The following is a 21,569-nucleotide window of genomic DNA, read 5'->3' as shown; positions in this document are numbered from 1 at the left end:
ACATCCATATTATATGGAAAATTTTGCTGCAGTACAGCAGAATCAGGATATTTGGAAACATTAGCCTATCTAGTTATCAGATCTCACGCTATCCAACTACCAAAGCCTTCACTATACTTTAATGTGCTCTTCAGGAACATGAAGCTAATGGAAACAGCTGATTCCACAACATCATCAGCACGGCATTTGAAGATAAAGGCAAGCAAAGGAAGGCAGCAACTGACCTATTTTTGGTTCTTGATCTTAACCCCCTATCACCAGTAAAGGCTTGTAACTGTGATGTTCACCAGGGGACAATGGAAGCTTTCATTTAATACATCTGCCAAAGTGCTACATTCTGAACACTTCCTGCATCTACAAAGACAGGCGTTCCCATTTTCTGGACACTAAAGCCAGAGCTTCCCTCTCAACAGCAAAAAAATTTTTCTCCCCAGCTACTTTTCTTCCTGCCTGTAAGCAGTCCTGATGCAGAAGATGTGCTATGCTTACACATTTGGTAAGTTTGTCTCCACTTTCACAGTCAGAAATACATAACTCAGGAGCTCACAGAAACAACAATTTTCAAGCAGGGCTTTTTCAATTTTTAGATGACTTTGACCAATCTCTGATGGAGGTTTTACTCAATATTTTATGTGTGCAAGCTAACATTGCCTAATCAAGGAGAAGGTTTCTAAAGTATAGGAAAAACATGGAAGAAGAGCTTACCTTTGCCCAGGAGTCACATGATTTTCAGCTGGAACAGAAGATGCAGTGAAGACTTTTGTTTCAGAAAGCTGAAAAAGAGATGCGGGAAGAATTTCATATGCTCACATTTCCCTCCTGCAACATCTGCAGAAATTCCATTTTGGTCATGCACTTTCAAGATAAAAGTAAAGTCAAACTACCATTACAAACAGCTACTCTGAAGCTTTGCTTAAAAAGACAAAACACGTAGTTAAACTTCAGTAAAATCTTCTCCACAGAATCAAGTACCTATTTAATTAGAGGGCTGGGTTAGGAAATTTGACCTCCTGACAACACGCACCAGCACAGAACTGTACACTAATGTAACTACATCAGCTTGGGAAAGAGTTTAACTGAAATACACCAGTAGAAAGTAATTAATGTGACAGCCATTCTACCATCAACGTGCAGACAATTTATGACACTACAGAGCAACTCTGACAAATCTTATTGCACAAGGCTAACATATTGCACTGCTCCCACTCATTCCATGTATCTTTGCATCTGACATTTCAGCTCCCACCACCAGCAGATGCAGGTAAGTACAGGTAAGTTTAGTGAACCAGCATTCAAGTTTCCCTCTTGGCAGCTCGGTTAAGAGAGGCAATAACGTCTTCAACTGAGCGCTCTGAGAGCAGGAGCTGGGAAACTGTAATAAAATGAGAGCCATGCTGACACTCATGTAACAAGTCAGACCACCCACAGAGGAAAGCTGCACTGTTTTCACCATGCTGTTACAATACAGAGAGATACTCGCACGGGTACCTGCGGAAGTGGAGCTGGTTGGGACTTTCGGGGGAAAGAAGAGGTTGTTTTTTGCCACGTGGTTGGATTTTTTAATACTTTTTCTTGTTTAAAAAGTAGTAGTTGAACAGCTACAATTTCCAAGGGCTAATTTGTTTCTATTGACAGGAATACTTGCAAACCAGAATTGATCTTAAGCCACTACAGGTTAGGTTTACCAAGGCAAAGCTAGGCACGTACAATGTTTGTATTTTAAATTTACTTTTCACAAAATCATCCTTAATTCCTTTAGTAGTCTTGTCTTTGACTGAAGAATAACTGATCTATTCAAAGAACACCTTTCAAATGTGCCATTTGATACAGCTCTTCTAGGAATTATGCATTTTTAACTGCATACATTTCTAGCAGTTTAAAGGACATCACAGACATGAGCCGATTTCACTTGCCATCCCACAGGCAGCTCTCCTGAGACCATGTGATTCCTGAACATGGACATCTGATAGGGGTCTCCTTGATTTAAGAAGGGCACAAAAGAGCTGACTGGGAGCAAATCACCACTCAGAGGCAGAGTAGAGATATCTCACATACTCTCCCAGCACCCTCTTGCAAGGAGCACATGAGACCATGAAGAAATCAGTCCTAACACAGTTCCTCCCTCCATTTCTTACCCTTCCCTTGCTGCCAACACAATGCACTTTAATCCCTCATTTCTGGATCACTTGTTCTGAGATGAATGCTGACAGCCCACAACTCTGTGTACTGACCAAAACAAAGAAAGAACATTCCACTTAAGTACATGTCAGTTAAAAAGGCTGTTCCTCTATTGTCCACCACTTTCTGAATGATGTGTTTTATTTTAGAGCAATGTGTACTGTACTTTCTGGGGTATTATGATATTCCTGCATTACATGGCACAAGGAGGTCAGCTAATGGCACAAGCAGCACTCTATGGTCTGCAATCCCTTGGTTAAATATTAAATTCTTTGTAATGTCAACAGTTTCTTACACTCACATAACCAAGGAAAAGACTAACCATGGACAAACACTGATAAACCCCAAAAATTCAGCAAATTAAGGAGACTGAGGATGTTTGTGACAATGCAAATGCATGCTTGATGTGTGAGAGAATAAATGCTCTCTATAGATGAACCAGCATGCAAACAGAAGTCTCCAGCTACCAGCTCAGTTACATTGAGATTTACACTACGACCTGTGGCAAATTCACTGCCAAAAGGTCCAATCAAGCACTAAATTCAGTACTCTGCATGGATTATGGCATTCATCAAAACACATATTTCGTGCTGTGGCAGCTGAAAAGTTTTATTACAAGATGTATTTAGTATTTCCCAGAAGTAGTATTTTCAGCTCCCAATCAAGCCATTATGCTTGCTGCACACTACACTCACAAATCTTTCACTGAGGCTCTGGCATTTTCCCAGAACTGAACAAATGATTGTGAGCCATTTGTCGGTGTTGGCCTCACAGGGGTATGTCCTCCATCTGCAGTGAAATGCCCATGCTTCCCAGCTCCTGTTCCTATGATAAAATCATTCTCCAGTCACCAAACAGACAATGCACTTGACAACTAGCTATCAGCTCCTAAAGGAGTACAGGAATGGTGAGAAGAGGAAAATATACTCCAGCATCCTCACAGAAACTCAACATCAACAAATCAGAAATTAAAAAAAAGCTTATTACTGTTTTGGTATGATGTAGTGAGGCTAAAGAAATTAAAACAACTTCTCATGCTGCTTCCAGGTAAAGAAACCACTTCCAACAAAACACTCTTTTTTTTTCTTTCCTTTTTTGAAAATAAGTGTTGCTGTGGTTTCAAATAAAAACAGAAAATGTTTGCCATTACCCACTTTCCAGCAATTTGTATTTATTCTATTTTTTTTGTATTTATTCTATTTTGTATTTCTTTCCTTTGGAATAGTTGCTGTAGTTAAACTTTACTTTCTTTTAAGAGCAAAACCCAGAGCCACCTAAAGTACCTCAATATTTGTCTAATCCTTCATTGTTAATACCCTGAATATCCCTTTAACAAAATACAACCTCCTATTTTCACTGCAAGCACTTTCCATTCTATTTAACAGCACCTTGACAACCTATTATACTTGCTTAATACTCACTGCAAAAGATAAGGACCAGACAGGACTATTAGGTCACAAAGACCTAATTCTTCTTGGGTCAAACAATGTTAAATTTCACTCACTTGCTCATAACTTGTATCTGACTAGAGAACAGCACATTTAAACAGAAATATTCTTTAGAAAAACACCTGGTCTTTCCCTGCAGACAGTACATTTATTAGCTTCCTTGGTTCTTTTAATCAATAGTCATGCCACTAAAACAGCTTGTTAACACACTTAAATGCATGGATCCATTTTCCAGACACAGGTTCATATTACACCTCTGCGAGACTAAAACCAGAGTCCATCATATGCTTCTAAAGTAATCCTTTCAGATTCCCTAAACTAAAATCTGCCTTCTCAAGGATCTTTGATTAGATCTTTTCAGCTATTATACCAAATTTTTCATCTGTAAAAGTAATGAGAAATTGGATTTGGTACTTAATTGGATTCTTGGTACTTAAGAATCAAGTTCAGGAGCATTCACATACAGAAACATAACTCAACAATGACTAAGAGATGGGGAAGAGTGCCAACAGGCAAAAATACTACAATAGGAGCTTTTTTAATACAGCATCAGCTCACGCTGAGCTGTTCTTTTTTCATCATCCACTACAATCCTGGAAACTTTTGAGTTGCTGCTTTCCAGACACCAAGCCCTTGTTCTGAAGGTGTGTCTTTATTCCTATAAAACAAATGGATACTTGGCTATATTAAAGTATTTTTCATTGGAACAGTTCAAATCTTGCAGAGGTCCAAATCTCACCACATGACTGGCTCACTTTCAAAGGCAATTCCAATATATTTTGTATTTTACAAGCATTTCATTAAGCAATTACTTTAGTTTTACTTCCCAATCATTGATCACAGCACTAGATGGCATCTGGCCTCAGACTGGGAGGACTAATAGCCTTCCCACAAAAGCCCACATTCAATAAGGGTCCTTCTGTAACAGATCTGCCAAAATTTTCAAGGCAGATTTCAATACACTAAAATGTTTTGCGATAGAATGCAATTATTTTTAGAACAAAAGGTATAACATATTTTTCCCTTTTTTTTTTTTCCCCGCATGTTTTGGGCTAATGTATCTGCATCTTGACATTTCATTCACTCTTTCTGAATATTAGCAGACAAATAACTTTCTCCTAGGTTATAGGGATTTTTCCAGGATCCAAAATTAATAAAAATTAACAATGGGCTATAGATTTCAAAATTAATTTGCAAATTATTCAGCTCTAGTAATTAATTAAAACAAATTCTATCCGTAGTCTGCATTGCTCAACACCCCTCCCTTACAACAAACGCTGTATTGTACCAGCATCAAACAGGGGTGAGAACAGCTCATAGACTTCCACCATTCTTAGTCCACCTCTAGCACACACTCAGGAAACTAAAGAGAGGTTTAAAATATGTCAGCTTTTGATGACATTAACTGATACAGAAAACCTAGGAATTTAGGAATTTCTTTAAATTCTCTCTAAAGATACATCCCTATCATTAGGTAAGGATGGAGTTTCCATATGAGTTATATGAAGCATTCACACATTTCCAGGACATTCCACCTTGCAGGAGGAGGCAAAAGGGATGACTTATTTTCACTCTACTGAAAATAAACTTGAAATAATGGATTACTTCAAATATTTAGTTTCTGAAAACAATACAAACCCTGAAGAGAATAAATAATCAATTGGTATATCCAGCCAGTTGCACTTACATCTTCATTCCAGTCTTCTGCTGTCCATTCTTCTATTGAGTTCTTCCATGCTCCTATTATCATAGGGGAAAGAAAGAAAACAGGTACAAGTTAAAGGCACAACACTGTGTTTCAATCCTGCTTTACAAGCAATCCTGTTTTCATTATCAGTGGAACACAAAGCAAGGAGATGGAGGTTGGAAACATATTTGGAAACATGGTTGTAAGCTCTAGGAAACTGGTCTGCAGAATTAAAATTCTGGGAGGGAAACACCACCACTCCTTTCCCCTGCCCCTGATTTCTGATTTCAGGAATTTCTTTGCCACTATGGTACTGGACTCAATTTGCATGAACGCACATCTGTACCCAGTGATTAATCCCAAACATTGGAAGAACTTCCTTCTGTGGGTCCAACGGCAGTGAGAGGTTAGTCAACGCTCCCACAGGATCCTTCAGTTTCACACACAAATTCATACAGAACAAAACACAACCACCAACACCTGCTCCAAGACCTACAATCCTACTTTCAACATATTCAATTTCAAGACCCAAGCTATGCCTGTGAAGACTACTTTCCAACGTGTTAATTCACTCATCAGAGTAGCACAACTCCAATTCCTTCCCCTGACAGAGCAACTTATTTTAGAACACAAACAATTCTTATGATGGTAGCAGGACAATCTTTAAATTTCCACTGTAGCTAAAAAATGTTTCCTGGAACTTGTGGCAGACTGGATTTGGCAAACTCTGGAGCACAGTGAAGCATGCAGAAATAGGAAAACCACAGAAACCAATCCTATGGATGCAAAAACCAAACCCTTTCCCATAGGAAACAGCAGGTACAGACATGCAAGAGCAATAAAGGGACTGAAGGCCTTGACCACCGGCAGCAGTACAGTGAAGGTTATTCCAACAACAACCAGAGCCTTTGCGTAAACTGTGCAACCACAAGCAAAGAAAACACCAGCACCAAAGGTAGCACTGCCACCACCCTGCATCAAGTACAAAGCAAAGAGACTGCTGCTTCAATAATCTCCTTTCATTTAACCAGGAACTGGTCTGAGACACATTAATTCAGAAACAAGCCCCCCAAAAACAGCATCAAAGCCAGCTGGTACTAATGCCAGAACTGCATTGGTGCTTCCTCTCGTAGCCCACAACACCACAGCGAGTTTTGGCAGAGGAGGGTTGAGAGGCGCCAGTCTTATCAGGCAAATGGGCTGACTGTGAAGGTTACACAGTGGGGGGAAGAGAGGGGAACTATACCTTGGAATCCAAAATTATTTGGCAGGTCCTGAGCAAGGTAACATCCGCTCTGTGTGGGCTCTGTGGAGCAATACAGAGTTGCCTGAAACATCTCATGCTCACATTTTATTAAATGGCTCCTACCCAGGGATGATGTTTTTATGAATAACCACACCCTATAGCAAAACTACTACAATGCCTCAAATTTCTAGAGTAATCCACACATTTCTACAGAAATTTTGAAAAGGAGGAAAAGCCCAATGAGCAGCAGTTTTTAGAGGAACAGTTGATATTCTTTCCCTTCCCCTGACCAGCACAGAATCCCTTCCCCCAGTATTTCTTCTTTGAAGAAGAAATCAAAGTATTTGCCCTGCTTGTATTTATCTCCCATAAGCCAGTGCCAAGGCCTGTCTCTAGAAGACAAGCTTTGCACTGACACCAGAACACTGAAACAGAGCTCGGAGTCTGATAAAATAAACTAGAAGAGCTCAGGTACATCAAGTCAGACTCTTGTGTATTTTCCACCACCTTTGGGAGACCAAACCTACTCAAAATAATACTTGTGATGTTTTCCTCACATTAAATTTAAACAACTGTCTGTTGTTCCCTCCTATAAAGCTAGTTATATAGGAGGGTTTACTCTTTTAAATACTGTGTACAGCCTCTCACCCTTTTATTAGTTTATCCAAGCCGCCAAGTTTATTAGTGTCATTTACTAACACTCTCCCTTCCCAACTCAATCATTCCACTCTCAGTTATTTTAGTACTCTTCTCTGCACAAAATTCAGTTTCTGAATGTCTTCCTCCTATTGATCTGATCTACATCAGATCTTGCCACAGGCCCATCAATTTCTTTTTAGTCCAAAATCCACCCTGGCATTACTGTAACTCATGCATCCTCTTCCCAATCTTTCCCCCAAGCTTTGCAAAGCATTACAATTCAAGAGTTTTCTGTTTTCCATCAAAATTATGTTTTGCGTTTTCTAAGATCCTTATTATACAACCTTCAACCTAGGTGGTTATTTGTGACCCGTTCCTCTTTGTCTTTGTAAGAAGTTCAGTTTAGAAAGTTATCAAGCCAATAAAAACAGAATACATCTTTTGATGAGTCTTCAGCTATGTTCCTCCAACTATCCTCTCTCCCTGTCACACTCCTTAATTTTTTACCATTTCTTTGAATAATCATTGATATTAGCCCCAAAATATATTGAACTTGGTCTATGCCAAAGTTATGTACTAGTTCTTTCCTTCTGGATTTGCATTCTAGAAAGACTTGAAGGTTTCCTTGAAATGTTCCTTCTGACTTTTACAGCAGATATTGAAAAAACAAACTAAACACAAGACCCCCAGAAAACAAAAACCCAAACACCAACTTCCTTGTACCTTCCAAGGAACACAACTGTCCCTCTTGAAAGTTACTCTTTAATTTATTTCTTATTTCTAGTTATTCTTCAGTTTCAGAGTAATTTAAGGCTGTTCATAACTAAGGTAACAAAGGAAGTCTTCCATGAAACTTATGAAACTCTATCAAAGCAGTGACATGAGTAAATTACCAGAACACAAGGCCATTTTCACAACAAACTTTGAGAAGTGAGCACCTCCAATACAATTTATGTTTAAGAACTGCTGTGATTTGCACTCATTTGCTCCCACTGCCCTGTTCATTACAAAAACCCTGAGAGAAATTATGCTGCTCGAGTTTATTTTTATTTTGGAGGAGGACTAGTAATTTTGTTTCTCTTCATCTGTCCCTTCTCTTTGCCTTTCATCTGTATATTATTTCTATATAAGTTAGGATGCAGGAAAATTGATGTTGTATTATTTGGAATACAATTAGATATAATGTTATGAACTATTGAAGACTTGCCCTTCAGTCTGTATTTCAGCCAACACTGAATTTTACCTTCACAGAACCAGCAAGCTTTTCTACTGGATTACACAATGGTGCACTTAGTCTATTCAAGTTATTATGAGGCCTCTGGCATTTGCAATAATTCAGGGCATGAGGTTCTAGAGCATGACAGAAACTACATTTTGGAAACAAATACAGTATTTATTTTTTATGAAAATACTAATTTCCCCAGCAGTGGCTAAAGAAAGAAATGCTTAGTACATAACTCAGAATGTCACAAAGAGTTTTTGTTGGTATAATGTCTCCAGAAAATATTTTGGTAAGCAAAGATCTCTTATTTCTCTAGGCAGTTACCCAGTTACAGCCTCTTTAATGTAACTACAGATGAAAGACACTAGTTTTCCAAGTAGATAGCATGAGCTAATATTTTTTACCCTCTTTTGAGATTAAATAAGAAATGGGACTGGGTAATGAGGAATAAAGAGAGCAATTTCCTTCCTGTATAAACTCTTACCTGACATCTATAGAGCCCACTGCAAGCTTTATAGTTTTGCATACACATATAGTTCCCACATTCAAAACTTTAGTTGACACCCCATCTTAACTGGGGAGTCAACTGGGAACTTAACTGGGTCATTGATTTGTAATTAACAAAACATCATGTGAATTTAGGAGGGGGAACCTGAAAATTAATATTTGGGATTAACAAGTCAATTCATGCTTAACTTTATGCAACCTACTTGCAGCCCCATACCTTGTCTGACACTGTCCCCCACCAGCCCTGCTTCCATGTTCCTTCCCAGCAGTCTCTTCTGCTGTAAAATTACCACCCCAGCTGCAGATTCCTCTAAAAACCCTCAAGATGCTTTCCATCAAAAGGCTGAAAGTGCTACCCACTTGGACAACTATTGATTCAATTTTAAAGCCTGTTCTTTCTGAAGTGATTGCTTTTGGCCCAGACACTTCTTTCAGTCATTCCTAGAGCTTGTCTACAACACCATAAAAGAAAGCATTCTTTAGAGAGACATTGCTGTTTTGTCACTTATTGTACCTTTTTCATTTGAAAATAAATTAAGATTAGCAACAAAAAGGTACTTAACACCCAACAAGAACTTTCACATTTACCTAGTTTACTTTAATTTTCTGCCAACCAAGTAATTTTGCAGGAACTCCCTCACAATGACACCCACTCATTCATACCTCAAAGATTCATTCATCTGACAAGGCCAGTGAAAATTCAGAAATACTTTCTCACATCTTCTTCCTACAATGCTTCCCAAATTTCCATGCATGCCTTAAGCTGTGTTACTGAAGTCCAGTGCGGCTGTTGGTGACGTGAACAGCAAAAATGCGCTTGACATCCAAACAGAAATTCCAGACGTCAAAACTCTGAATTTCCACCACGCTGTCAGCAGCACACCTCTCATGATGACACATTCATACTGTTAACCCACACCAAACTACTCTTACTCCTAGGCAGATTTCTTCCATTACTTAACACTGAGTAAGAAGGACAAGGAGGCTCTGCCTCTGCCTACAAGGACAGAGGCTGCTGTAACAGAGTCACATGGGGGCTATGGGGGCTACTCTGAGTTAGCAGGGAGGGTCTCAAGAACACCTGAGCTCATTTTGGAAGTAGAGCACAAGTCATATGTAAGCTATATCCTCACACCTGCAATCAGTAGTAACAAACCAGTGATTCTCTACCTCTGGTCCAATCTCCTAGTACCTTTCTTGCAGATGTTTCTTTACTTAGTTAACCTTATAGCTTCTGCAATGCTTGTGAGAACATATCCTGCCCCTTGCTAACAGGTAGCAAACAAAAACGTAAGAATCTCCAAAGGAATTTTCAAGACATTAGGTATCCTCTTATTTGAAAAACTAATGTGAGTGAAAACAAAAGGTGTATTTCTGTTTGTGCTACAGCACCAAATAATTTAAGAAGTAATTCCTTAGAGAGATACTATTTGGCAAGAATGCTCCCATTAACAACCACTAATATACTCAAATCAGAGTGACAAGACAGCTGCTTAATAAGCCTCCCTAAACTTTGAGCCTGTTGTTGTGTTCTCTAGTTAAGTGGAAAATGGCTTGTAAGACGTTTAGAAAGCTGCATCTCAAGTGGCTCACAGCAGAGCTCAACAGAGCACACTGTGCCCTTCAGGATCAGCTTCCACACTTGGCACAGGAGTTGACAAAAAAATCACCTGAGTAGGCTTTACCAACGAAGAGATCAGAAGAGCTACCCATTGCTGCAGTTAAAAAGAAATGCACTCAATGGCTCCCAAGTGAGGACAAAAACATACATGACTTTCTCCATTCTAACACATGGTTTACTTTGCCTTCATCTTCTATCACAGAACACAGGAAACAGCAAGGTATCCTGTTTTTCCCATCACAGATAAGCAGGCCACCCTCATTTCTGAATCGCCATGAGACCATTGCCAAATGGTTCCTCTCCAAACTATGTCAGTCTCTTGCCTTTAGCTGCAAGTGTGTACTTCTCACTTGAAACTTCATACAGAAACAGACATCTGCCTTGATCTTCAGACAGGTCAATGGCTTTCTGGCTTCAATTCAAGTGCCTACTCGTGCTTTAGTTAATAATTTTTGTCTTCAGAAGTCGCAGATCTTGGAACTCTCCTCCATCCAGAGACTCACATCCTTACATTTCTGCATTGTGCAGATGGGGCTTCCAAAGCCATCCCAGTGTCACTGAGTGAATCATACTTGTAAACTTTTTCTTTTCCTTTTCTTCTTAGATATTCACATGATAGGCCTAAAGCCTGTGGACCAATCAATTCTAGGAGGACTTATGCTGCTTAACTATATTCAGTGAGATCTTAAGCAGGATTAAGATATCTAAACACTTCTTTATATACAAGGTTCTTCCAGTGACTCTTCAAATTCCTTTGTCCCCCAAGGGTTTACTAGTACTATAACAAAAGAATTGCAAAATGCCTCCCTTCATTCTCACCAGAGAGACACAGGCTCTGCACATCAGCAGAGCTAAACTTAAAAATCATCTAGTATCTGTGTCACAAAAGATGTACACAAATTTTCAGAAGTGAACACTAACAGAATGGTTATTTTAGCTGCAATATGCTACAGGTCTTCATTCCAATCCTTCCACTTCTTGAAGCATCTTACCAGTTCCATCATCTGCATCATTCTGACCAGTCTCCCAGATCTCTGACTTTGTCCCAAAGCCATCAGTGGCAGAAGACTCCGTATAGTCTGCAGGATTAAATGTCCTAGAGTTTTGAAAGTTAAGAAATGGAAGAGAACACATGGGTCATTCAGAGAGCATAAGTGTCATAATTTTTAGCTGAAGTTGTATTAGACTTAACATCTTGATTTCCACATAAGTTATCTTGACAGCTTTTACTTAAAAAAAATTCTTCTATGAGCAGACAGAGATAAAAAGGGAGAAAAGAGAGTAAGACAAAAAAGTGAAGAGACTGGTAAACAAAATTCCTGTAGAGACACTGAACCAAATAAATTCCTGAAAAAACACTTAACAGCCTCCCAATTCCTCCCAGTGTTATAAAGCATCAGTTTATACACACAACAACAAGACTCTCTCAACAGGTAAGTGTTCCAGCAGGTGGCTGACTGATAAGTGATCAGTATCATGTCCTTTCAGAGCACAGTAAGATTATTTGAAAGTGCTCTGCTGACGCTAATGCCAAAAATGCACAGATGTAGCTAAAAGGTGAAAAAGCATTATTGAAGAAAAACCTCTTTTCAGTTCATCATCTGCAAGTATGAACAAGAAGAATTATTAGAGAAGCAGAACATGACTCCTGTTCATCATGACATTACTGATGTTGCATGAAGTGTCATTAAAGGCAAACACTGAGTGAAAGGAGTGGAGACTACATTTCTATAAGCCAAGTTATTCCAACAAAAATGAGAGCAAATTTTTAAGCTGCTGAGTAACTTCTTCTGACTCTGTTTTAAGGTCATATGAGTCCAAACAGCTAAAGCATGAAACCTCAAAAACAGAACAAAGTTTAGAATTGCCACTTTCCAAGTTTTAAATATGGTCACTGCACGTTCTACATTACACTGAAATAAATCTGGTTTAAAATTTACCTAAGACTATATGTAGCACACAACTTTCAGACTCCAAGGCACCATGTGGCTGCTACTGACAGCGGGTATGGATGGCTCTCCAAGTTTGAAATACTAACACTGAATAGACATACATTAGGATTCTACAGGTGTGCCTAGTTAGAAGCACTAGTTTAAGACAAAAATATTCTAATCATCACCTAAGAGATTTTTCAATTTTTGCATCTATATTGGTTTCAAACATACAGCAATATCCATACATACAGTGGCAACATTGTCAATAAATATTGCCACTGTGTTTGACCCTTGCCAAAATCTGTGTTCTGCATGTTTCTTACCCCATGCCTTGGGCTGAAAACCTCCCCGCTCCTCTCCCTCTGCCACGTCCAAACCCTAGGAGAGAAAACACCATTTAACAGCAACAGCAGAGGAGCCACCAGTCACTAGTCTGTCACATTAAAGAAAGCCACAGTTGAACAAAACTACCATAGTTGAAGTTAAATATAATTTACTTCCCAAATTCTCACACCAAATTTGCTTCCCTAACACACTCAAATAAGCCTTGGTTCATCTAAGACCCAACATTTCAGTAGGACCTTCAATTGTCTGCCATCTTTTCTGTGTCTCATGAAGTAGCTCCAAGCGCCATTAAAAGAAATTACCTAAAGACTCATCCCAAACACTGCTATTGCCAACTTATTAGACATTGTTCAAATTTTTGTCTGTATTGTTTCATTCTTGCCTAAGATGCTCTAAAATCCCAGCCTCCCTGAGTATCCTGATCTCCCAAGCAATTCTCTGTCACTTCTTATCTGTGAGGAAGAAGTTGAAATACTCCATTTGTTTCCTTTTCTGACTCTGACCACCTGTCCACCCTCCTGTGCTTTTGCCAGTCTCTGATCACGCATTCCTTCTGCCTCACCCTTCATCACAGTTACTGACAGGAAAATACCTAAATCAAATAACTCATCTTCCTTGTTATCATCCACTAAAATATTCATTTATTTTAACAAAAACAAGTATTTGTTTTCTCAAATTTTGATTACCAGCCTCAGTTCATGAGCTTCTTGATACAATTAATAGCTTAATTTTTGCACATGGTACATTGTCAACAAGGCATGAAAATTTTTGTGCTATTCAAGAATACACAAAGCAAATGTCTACAAAAAACGTTACTAAATATTTCTTATATGCAATATATTTCTGCATAGATTTCCTTCCCCACCTTTTTCGGGGTTTTATGTAAGGCTTACCCAGTTTGTTCAGGTTTTTTTGAGGAAGAGTGAGTTATTTTGTATTACAAGAACAGAAGGAGGTCAAGAGCTGCACTCAGAGAACAAAACCATGTTTATTTTAATGATAAAATTATGTGGCAATTATAAGTCACCAAGCAACTGCAAGTTTACCAGAGCACACAAAAATGATAATCCTAAATCACCAAACCACTGATGCCATAGATCAGAACTACCCATGATGGGATGTTCAAAGTTGGATCAGAATTACTTCATACTTTCAGGAGACCACACAAACTGAGCAAGAGCAGTACCTCCAGGACATGGTAACACCAGTTTATCAAAGTTCTACTTTAATGACTTTCTGTTTCTTGCTCTCACCATTCATTATTCCCCTTATCCGAGTTCACTGTTTTAGTGACAAAATACGTTTCGGGACCTACTTTTTCAAGATTTCTTAGAGGCATCAAAGTAGAGGAAGGATTTCCATCCAGCAACACACTGCATTTTGCTGGGATAAGAACACAGAATACCTTAAGTCTGACACTGACCAGCTCTGTTATGTCTACATAATCTTCCCTTCTTTGCTCTCTTTTTGCAACTGGCTGGAGAGAAGGCAGACAGAGGTTATGAGAGAAGCAACAACTGCTGCAACCTGGCACTTGCCACCCTTCTTTAGCGAGCCCATGTGTTTTTTGCCACAAACAACAGTGCCCCAAACCCCACTGTACCAAACTGCCTCCAACTTGTCCACTGAACCTTGCTGCTCAGCCTACCTACTCTTCTGCTATCCTCTGCTAAAATCAGAGCACTCTGGATTACCTTTCTGTCCAGTAACTTTTCTTAAGAGTAGAACCAGCTACACAAGTTTACCTGGGGATATGGTAGGGGCCATCATGTAATAAAATTACTTTCAATCGCTATCAATAGAGCATTAAACACCATTTACAGAAACTGTGCAGAAGCAAGATCAACAGTTTTCTGATAGCCTGAGGTACAAGTCCAACTGGGAGCTGCAAAACACAGAAACAGTCAACCAGAAACAGTTTTGAGCAAGACAGACATAAGGTACAGAGAGATAATTGAAACAGCTGTCATGAAAGAAGAAATAGATTTTACAAGATGAGGTAAGTCACCCCAGTATCTCAAGTGCAAAGGCCTCAAGGAACAACCTTAGCACACTAAAGAGAAGGTGATGTTTTACCAAGCCAGGCATATGTAAGGTACATTCCCATAATGGGCACAATAAACTACTGACTAAAAACATCAATAAGCAACAGTTTTAGAAATTGCAAAAAAGAAAAAATGCTGCTCCTGAAGTTCCATGCACAGTCTGAGACTACTAGCCAGCAAAGCATTTTTTATACCAGATCACGTTGAAAGATAATTCTGAACTTGAATTTCAAGTAGATTCCTTTAACTTCTTAATGCTGTGTCTATGCTTTCAGTCAAAACTGGAATTAAGCTTTAGCAACAAACACAAAGAACCTTTCTAATAAAGGCAAAAGGGAGTACCAAATTACTAAATACAAAGTTAGAAAACACATAAAAAATTAACTCAAAATATGGGACAGTGAAATGTTCACCACTGCAATACCACCTAACTCAGACACAGGATTTCATACATTGTGGTGAGCCAGTGGAAAGGGCTGATACTCTCTTTGACACAACCAGACCACCAGTAAATCCTTAAATTCTCATGCCAAGAAAGCTACTTCTCTCAGCTGTCAAAATTTAAGAATGGCCTTAAAACAGAAGGTACAGTCTTTTAAGACAAAGAAGTTAGTCACGAAACAACTGGGAATGCCCACAGGGTATCTACAAACTTTTTATGCTTTTTAACAGTGACTAAAGAGTCAGTGAGCAAATAAAGCTCTCAGAATTCACAGCAGAAACCCAAATACTAAGCATACAATCCCACTTAATTTAAACCCATTTAAATTAGAACTACTACAATTGTGGTCTTCCTCACCACTGATCATAAGCTCTGCTCTTTTATGCACTGACAGTTTTCCACTTTCCAGTGAGTGAGCACTGAACAACTACCAGGAAACAGTATTTGTTCACTTTTGGATCAGCTCTCCAAACCAGTTGCCACCTTGATAAATGCCAGAAAACCTTTACACCAAGCTACCAAAAAACCCTGCTGTTGCCTGCCTCTTCTTTTTTGGGAGAGTTAGTTTGTCTGTCACCTACCATCTCACACTTTCCAAGTCCCTTAACTTCCAGGACGTTCTGCTCCAGGATCTTGTCAGGCACAGATGTGAGACTGCCTGACCCCTAGTTCCCCAGGTCTGCCTTCCTTCCCTTTTTAGAGTAGAGGTTATGCTTCCCTTTTTTTCATCAGTGGGAACTCAAATATGATGGATGGTGGCTTACTACTTCCTCTTCCACTTCCCTGGGGACCCACAGATGTATCTTGTCAGGCCCCATGGACATGTGCACTTTGATTCCTCAAAGAGTCTCAAACCTGATCCTCTCCTACAGTGGATGGTTATTCATTCTCCCAGCCCCTGCGTTTACGTTCTGTAATTCATATTGTTGGAAATCTTGTGGGAAAAGACCAAGGCAAAAAAAGTCATTAAGTGCCTCCAGCTTCTCCATGTCTCAGTTAGCCATGTCTCCTGTTTTCTTACAGAGAGGGCCCAAATTTTCCCTTGTCTTCCTTTTATCACCAAAAATACAACTTTAGCATTCCCAACCAGAACCCTAGCTGCTCAGACAATCTCACCTCTCTCTTCCTCCCAGGCTACATTTATTTGTTTCCTCCTTCTCTGGGCTTTTTGTGTTTGAGTTTGTCCAGGAGCGCCTTTTCATCCATGCAGTTGGGGAAGTTTTGTCTTTATTTTGTTTGGGATGCACTGCTCCCAAACTTGGAAGAAGGAATCCTTAAATATTAACATGCTTTCCTTGGCCCCACTTCTCTCTGGAGTTCTATCCCATGGCACTCTTGAAGAGGCCAAACTCTGCTCTCCTCCATGAAGGCCATGGCAGTGAGCTTGTTGTGTGTCCTCATCACTGTAACAAAGACCTCAACCTCCACCATTTCACAGTTACTGCAGCCCAAGCTGCCCTTGACCTTCAAATTTCCTCACCAGCCCCACAAGCCCTAGGCTGCAAACACACATTGCCAGCTCCAGACAGCTTTTCATCTGTATGAAGTCCAAGGTCCTTCTCTGCAGGGCTGCTCTCAAGGAGTTCTTGTCCCCAGTCTGTATTTATGCCTGGGATTGCTCTGACCTGAGTGCACCATCTTGAACTTCATCTTGCTAAACCTCATGAGATTCCTCTGGGCCCACTCCTCAAGCTTGTCCAGGTCCCTTCAGATGACATCCCATCCTTCAGGTGTGTCAACTGCACTTCTCAGCTTAGTATCATCTGCAAATTTGCTGAGGGTGCACTCAATCTCACTCTGTCAGTGATAAAGATATTAATTTAAGAGCAACATTCCAAGATAGAGCCCTGAGGGACATGACCTGTCACCAGGTTCCATCTGGACATAGAACCATTGGCCACAACTAACTGGATGCATCCAACTAACTGGATGAAGCCAACTCTTTATCCACCAAAAAGGTTCACCTTTCAAATCCCTCTCTCTCCAATGTAGAGATAAGGATGTCATGTGTGACCATGTCAAAGGCCTTACAGAAGTCCAGACAGATGATGCCAGCCCCTCCTTGTTGATTGTTATGATCACTCCATCACAGAAGGACACCAGATTGGTCACGCACAACTTGCCCTTTATGAAGCCAGGATGACCAAAGACGCTCATCCCCCTTCCTTGACAGATGGAACACATCAGTCCCCAGAAGACCAGGTTTCTCAAAGAGTCCCCTGGTCTAAGAAGTGAAATCCCCTGCTGTGGCACAAGGCCTATAATCACCTGCTGATTCTCCAAATACAACTGGCCCTTTTGACCCCCTTTGTTTTTAACTGAGAGGATGGATGAAAAAAACTACCTACAAAAACTAGCTGCTCCAGAGTCCTTGTGGCCAAACCTAGGGCTCTGCAATCCCCCTTGATACTGTTCAGACTGCTCCTGGCTGTACCCCTTGTGCCTCCATGAAACAACAGGAGGAAGTAACAGTCAGTGGACTGCAAGAAGCCTGGTAGTCTCAGTGACATCCCTGATAAGAGCCCCTGGTAAGCAGCGCACCTCTCTAGAAAGCACATGTCACCAAAGGGGTGCCTCTGTACCTCTCAGAGGAATGTCCTACTACTGTCAATTGCTGCCTTACTCTTTGCAGTTTTCTTCTCCTGAATGAATTCTAGAAAGGTCAGCACTTATATCCAACCCAGGAAAGTGGCAAGTTTTTCTGTTTTCACTAAAACCTACTAGGAGTTCAAAACACTCATCACAATCACTTCGCCACTCTGGTACCATCCATGCATGACGAGAATTCCTCTCCACATTCACAACATTTCTTCCCCCAAAGCAAATGCACACTTCATTGGAGCACGAGAAAGGTGTGTAGAAGCACAACTCAGATGGGACTAACCCATTAAATTAACAACCTATTCTGCAGAAAATCAAGTCTGCTGAGCTTGTAGACCTAAATCCTTCCATTGCAACACAGGTGCTTTATTTAAAAATTCAGATTTTCAGGGTTTAACTTAGAGGAAGTTACTTCAAGGTTAAGAAATGGCCTGAAGAACAGCTGCAAGAAAAAGGAAATGCAGACTGGAAGGGCAAGCAACACTAAATTTGTGCTTTTCTCTGACTACACAGTAACTGAACTGCCCTCATGTCTGCTCTGGTAGTGCCATCCTCCCAGCAGAACCAAGTTGACAGAGGCTTATTAAGCCTTAAGAGGTAAGGAGGCAAAGTGCAGAAACTTTATATTCTAGGTACTCCATATTACCAAAACAAACACCCAAGCTGGAGTTAATAATTCAAATTACTTTTGTCTTTATTAGTCACCATAAAGCTAAAAGCAATTAATCAGTATTATATACTGCATTTACTCTAGAGAGCATTTTTACAATTCATGCTGAAAACTTTCAACTCAAAAATTACATTTAAAGGAAAACAGGTGACTTGTTACATATAAACTATGATACTCAAAAAAAAGTACATGACAGAGTTTCTTAACTAATGCAGAATGAGGCACAGCAAAACTAAACAAACTTCAAATTTTGACTTCCAGAAGGTCTGCTCCACATGCATGTTTTATAAAAAAACAACATTATCCCTAGTTCTGGCAAAAAAAGTCCAAGACATATCATGTGCCAACTGGGCTAAGCTTTTAAACGTAGGGAATGTTTATACAAGCAATTCTGGATACAGAAATTCAATTTGTTCAAGGATAGCATACTTCTTATGTTAAAAACAATGAAAAGAGATCAAGAATACAAACTGGACTATAATCAGGTATCTATGAGAATGATAAGTTGTTTTATTTTCCTATACAGCCAGCAGACAAAACAAGAGTTGGAATTAAAACATAGCATTTTTTCCTTTCATTTTTATATCTGTTTTGTAGGAAAAAAATCCCTGGCAGAACCCACATTTATGGAATGCTCATGTTGTTCTGGAATAACGAAGTAAAGAAATAAACAGAAGTGCAAGCACAAATCTATCTTGCCTTTGCAAACCAGGAGAATTACTATACCTGAGTCTATAACAATTTCTATGTTGAATCAATAAAAGAGGCCAAAAGCCCACCTACCTGTTATTCCGTTTTAAGCCATGGTCAATTAGACATCCAGGGAAAAGCACATGAACTGAAATCACAGTGTAGTTTCTTTGGATGTTTTCCTGATCTTCAACTATTTGTGGCTTTGACTTCCTTAGTCAAAAATAATTTACATACAACAAAATCTTTGGTGGTTTTTCTTTTTCTTGACTGCGGTTCTTTTTTAGGATGAAATTTCCAAGTCTTTTTATGTATACATTTCCTGCACCACATCATCTTACTGAAAGGAGTTCCTTTGTTTCACTTCATGTATGAAGAACCAACTCTTTAAGTTCATCTTGAAGCTGTAACCTGCTGATCTCATTTAATATTCTCTCCTTTGCATACTTGGCATGATCAACTGATGCCCCCACAGAAGTTTAACAGAGTTCTACTATACACGCACACAGTCCTCTCTCACAGGCAGAAAAATCCTCACACCCCATAACTGCAGACTTCCCAGTACCTTCAAAAGCCTTTTCTAGCTCAACACCCTTTTTTTTTCTGCATCCTTTTCAATATGAAGCAGAGGAACTGGGAGAATCTGACCTGCACTTAAAATTGAAGATGCAAGAACCCTAAAAAACAGCAGCTTAAAAATAACCTGTGCTTGTAAAGTTCATCAACTTGTACACAACACTGCAGGTGATTAAAATACAAATAAGAAACTGTTTCTATAGCTGATAATCCTAAACACATAACCATCTGCTTCTTTAATTTCTTCAGGAGATTCCATTCTAGACAGTCACAAATCCTTGCTAAACTGACAAATATAATCACTGTGATGCAATTACTGCTCATCACCATTACAGTATTTCTTACATTTAAATTACGCTCACGCAAGAAATTTGGTTCTAAAAAGAAGCACAGATGAGAAGGTATCTTAAAACAAGACATTCCCTGACTTCAATACAAAGTTTACACCCTTAGTTTAACAAGCAAAGATTTAACTTAGAGCAATTATAGCTGAGACATGTCCTGTTACACATGCTGTGATATATTTCTACATTCTGTTAATCAGTCAATAATTTGCATACTTCAAATCCCTGATGCCCTGCATACCAGCACACAGTGTTGTTTGCACTCTGTTTACCTACTACCCTATGAAGTTACAAGGAACATGACACAGTCATTAATGGAAGATCTACTGTCAGATTAAACTAGTGCCTTACACACTGAATATGAAATATTCAGTATAAAGGCTTTTCCCTCTCAGTAAACAGCACACTATCACTTCTGTGTCAATCCCGTTTTAGCCATTTTCAGTTGTTTATCATTTCTTTAAATTATGTTTTTACACTGTGAAGGAGTAATACATATGATGGCCCAGCAAATCTCCTAGAAGGCAGCCAGTAAGATAACTCCTGCCTGAGAAGGTAGCTTAAAATAGAGTGTGTTGTTCAGATAATTAGCTGACCCCTTATTTCATATCCAGTGCCTAGATTTCTACACACACACTGCATGAAACATTTCTAAAAATAGGTTCTGTGGTGATTACCAGCAATCTGTTTACTTTCAGCTGAAGTGTGTTATCTCTCATTTCACTATTCTGTGTAACAGAAAAGAAAGACTACAGAATGAATTGGCAGGAAGCTTTTTATTATTATTTCTACTAATATCCAAAGAAAGAAGGCCACGTATCCCTGAAATGATAAGAACCGAATTACACAGATTTCTAAAACTTCCTGAAGATTTCAAGAGTTTGCACTGTAAAATTAATCAGGTATTTCCTGCCATGGAATACACACACTTGTAATATAATGACCCTGTAAAATTGGCCAACAGGTTTATCACAGAAACTTCATTAACATACTTTGCTCACAGTACAGTCTAAAATATTTAGTAGAGACATATAGTAATACTATGTACATTAAGCCAGTGAACAGAAACTCTCTTTTTCTATTAGAAAATCTAAGTTTCTATTTCTTCAGTTAGACAGGTCATTTTGATCTGATTATGAAGTTTGAGATATATGATATTCATCTAGAAAGCTACAGCTTTGACAACAAAAGCAGTGTATGCTTTGTAAGGTTAAAGCAAAAACCACTGCATTTGAAATTAATATCTAAGTTTTACTGAACCATTTTTAAAAAGTCCTACTTTTATAATTATAATTTGAAAATAAAGGATTATTTTATAAAATAAGTAACTGCAAGACTTACATTCTATCTACTGAAAGTGTAAACTGTTAACAT

The 21,569-nt window shown here is 39.1% G+C and overlaps 1 protein-coding gene across 3 annotated transcripts in view; it reads right to left on the bottom strand.

Annotated features, from left to right (window-relative positions):
- The window catches only part of UBAP2 (ubiquitin associated protein 2), a 68,118-nt gene that overhangs the window by 33,769 nt on the left and 12,780 nt on the right, over window positions 1–21,569 (bottom strand). For all 3 annotated transcript variants that reach the window (XM_031060270.1, XM_031060271.1, XM_005424981.2), the window contains exons 6-9: window positions 12,806–12,860; window positions 11,541–11,644; window positions 5,314–5,366; window positions 706–773 (exon numbers count right to left, since the gene is read on the bottom strand). In XM_031060270.1, the coding sequence (XP_030916130.1) occupies window positions 706–773; window positions 5,314–5,366; window positions 11,541–11,644; window positions 12,806–12,860 (280 nt within the window). The remainder of the gene's footprint in view (window positions 1–705; window positions 774–5,313; window positions 5,367–11,540; window positions 11,645–12,805; window positions 12,861–21,569) is intronic.

The sequence above is a fragment of the Geospiza fortis genome, unplaced genomic scaffold (assembly GCF_000277835.1).
Source record: "Geospiza fortis unplaced genomic scaffold, GeoFor_1.0 scaffold49, whole genome shotgun sequence".
In the NCBI taxonomy this organism is placed as follows: Eukaryota; Metazoa; Chordata; class Aves; order Passeriformes; family Thraupidae; genus Geospiza; species Geospiza fortis.
Note: the sequence above shows the minus strand (reverse complement) of the source record. Positions and strands in the feature narration are given on the sequence as shown.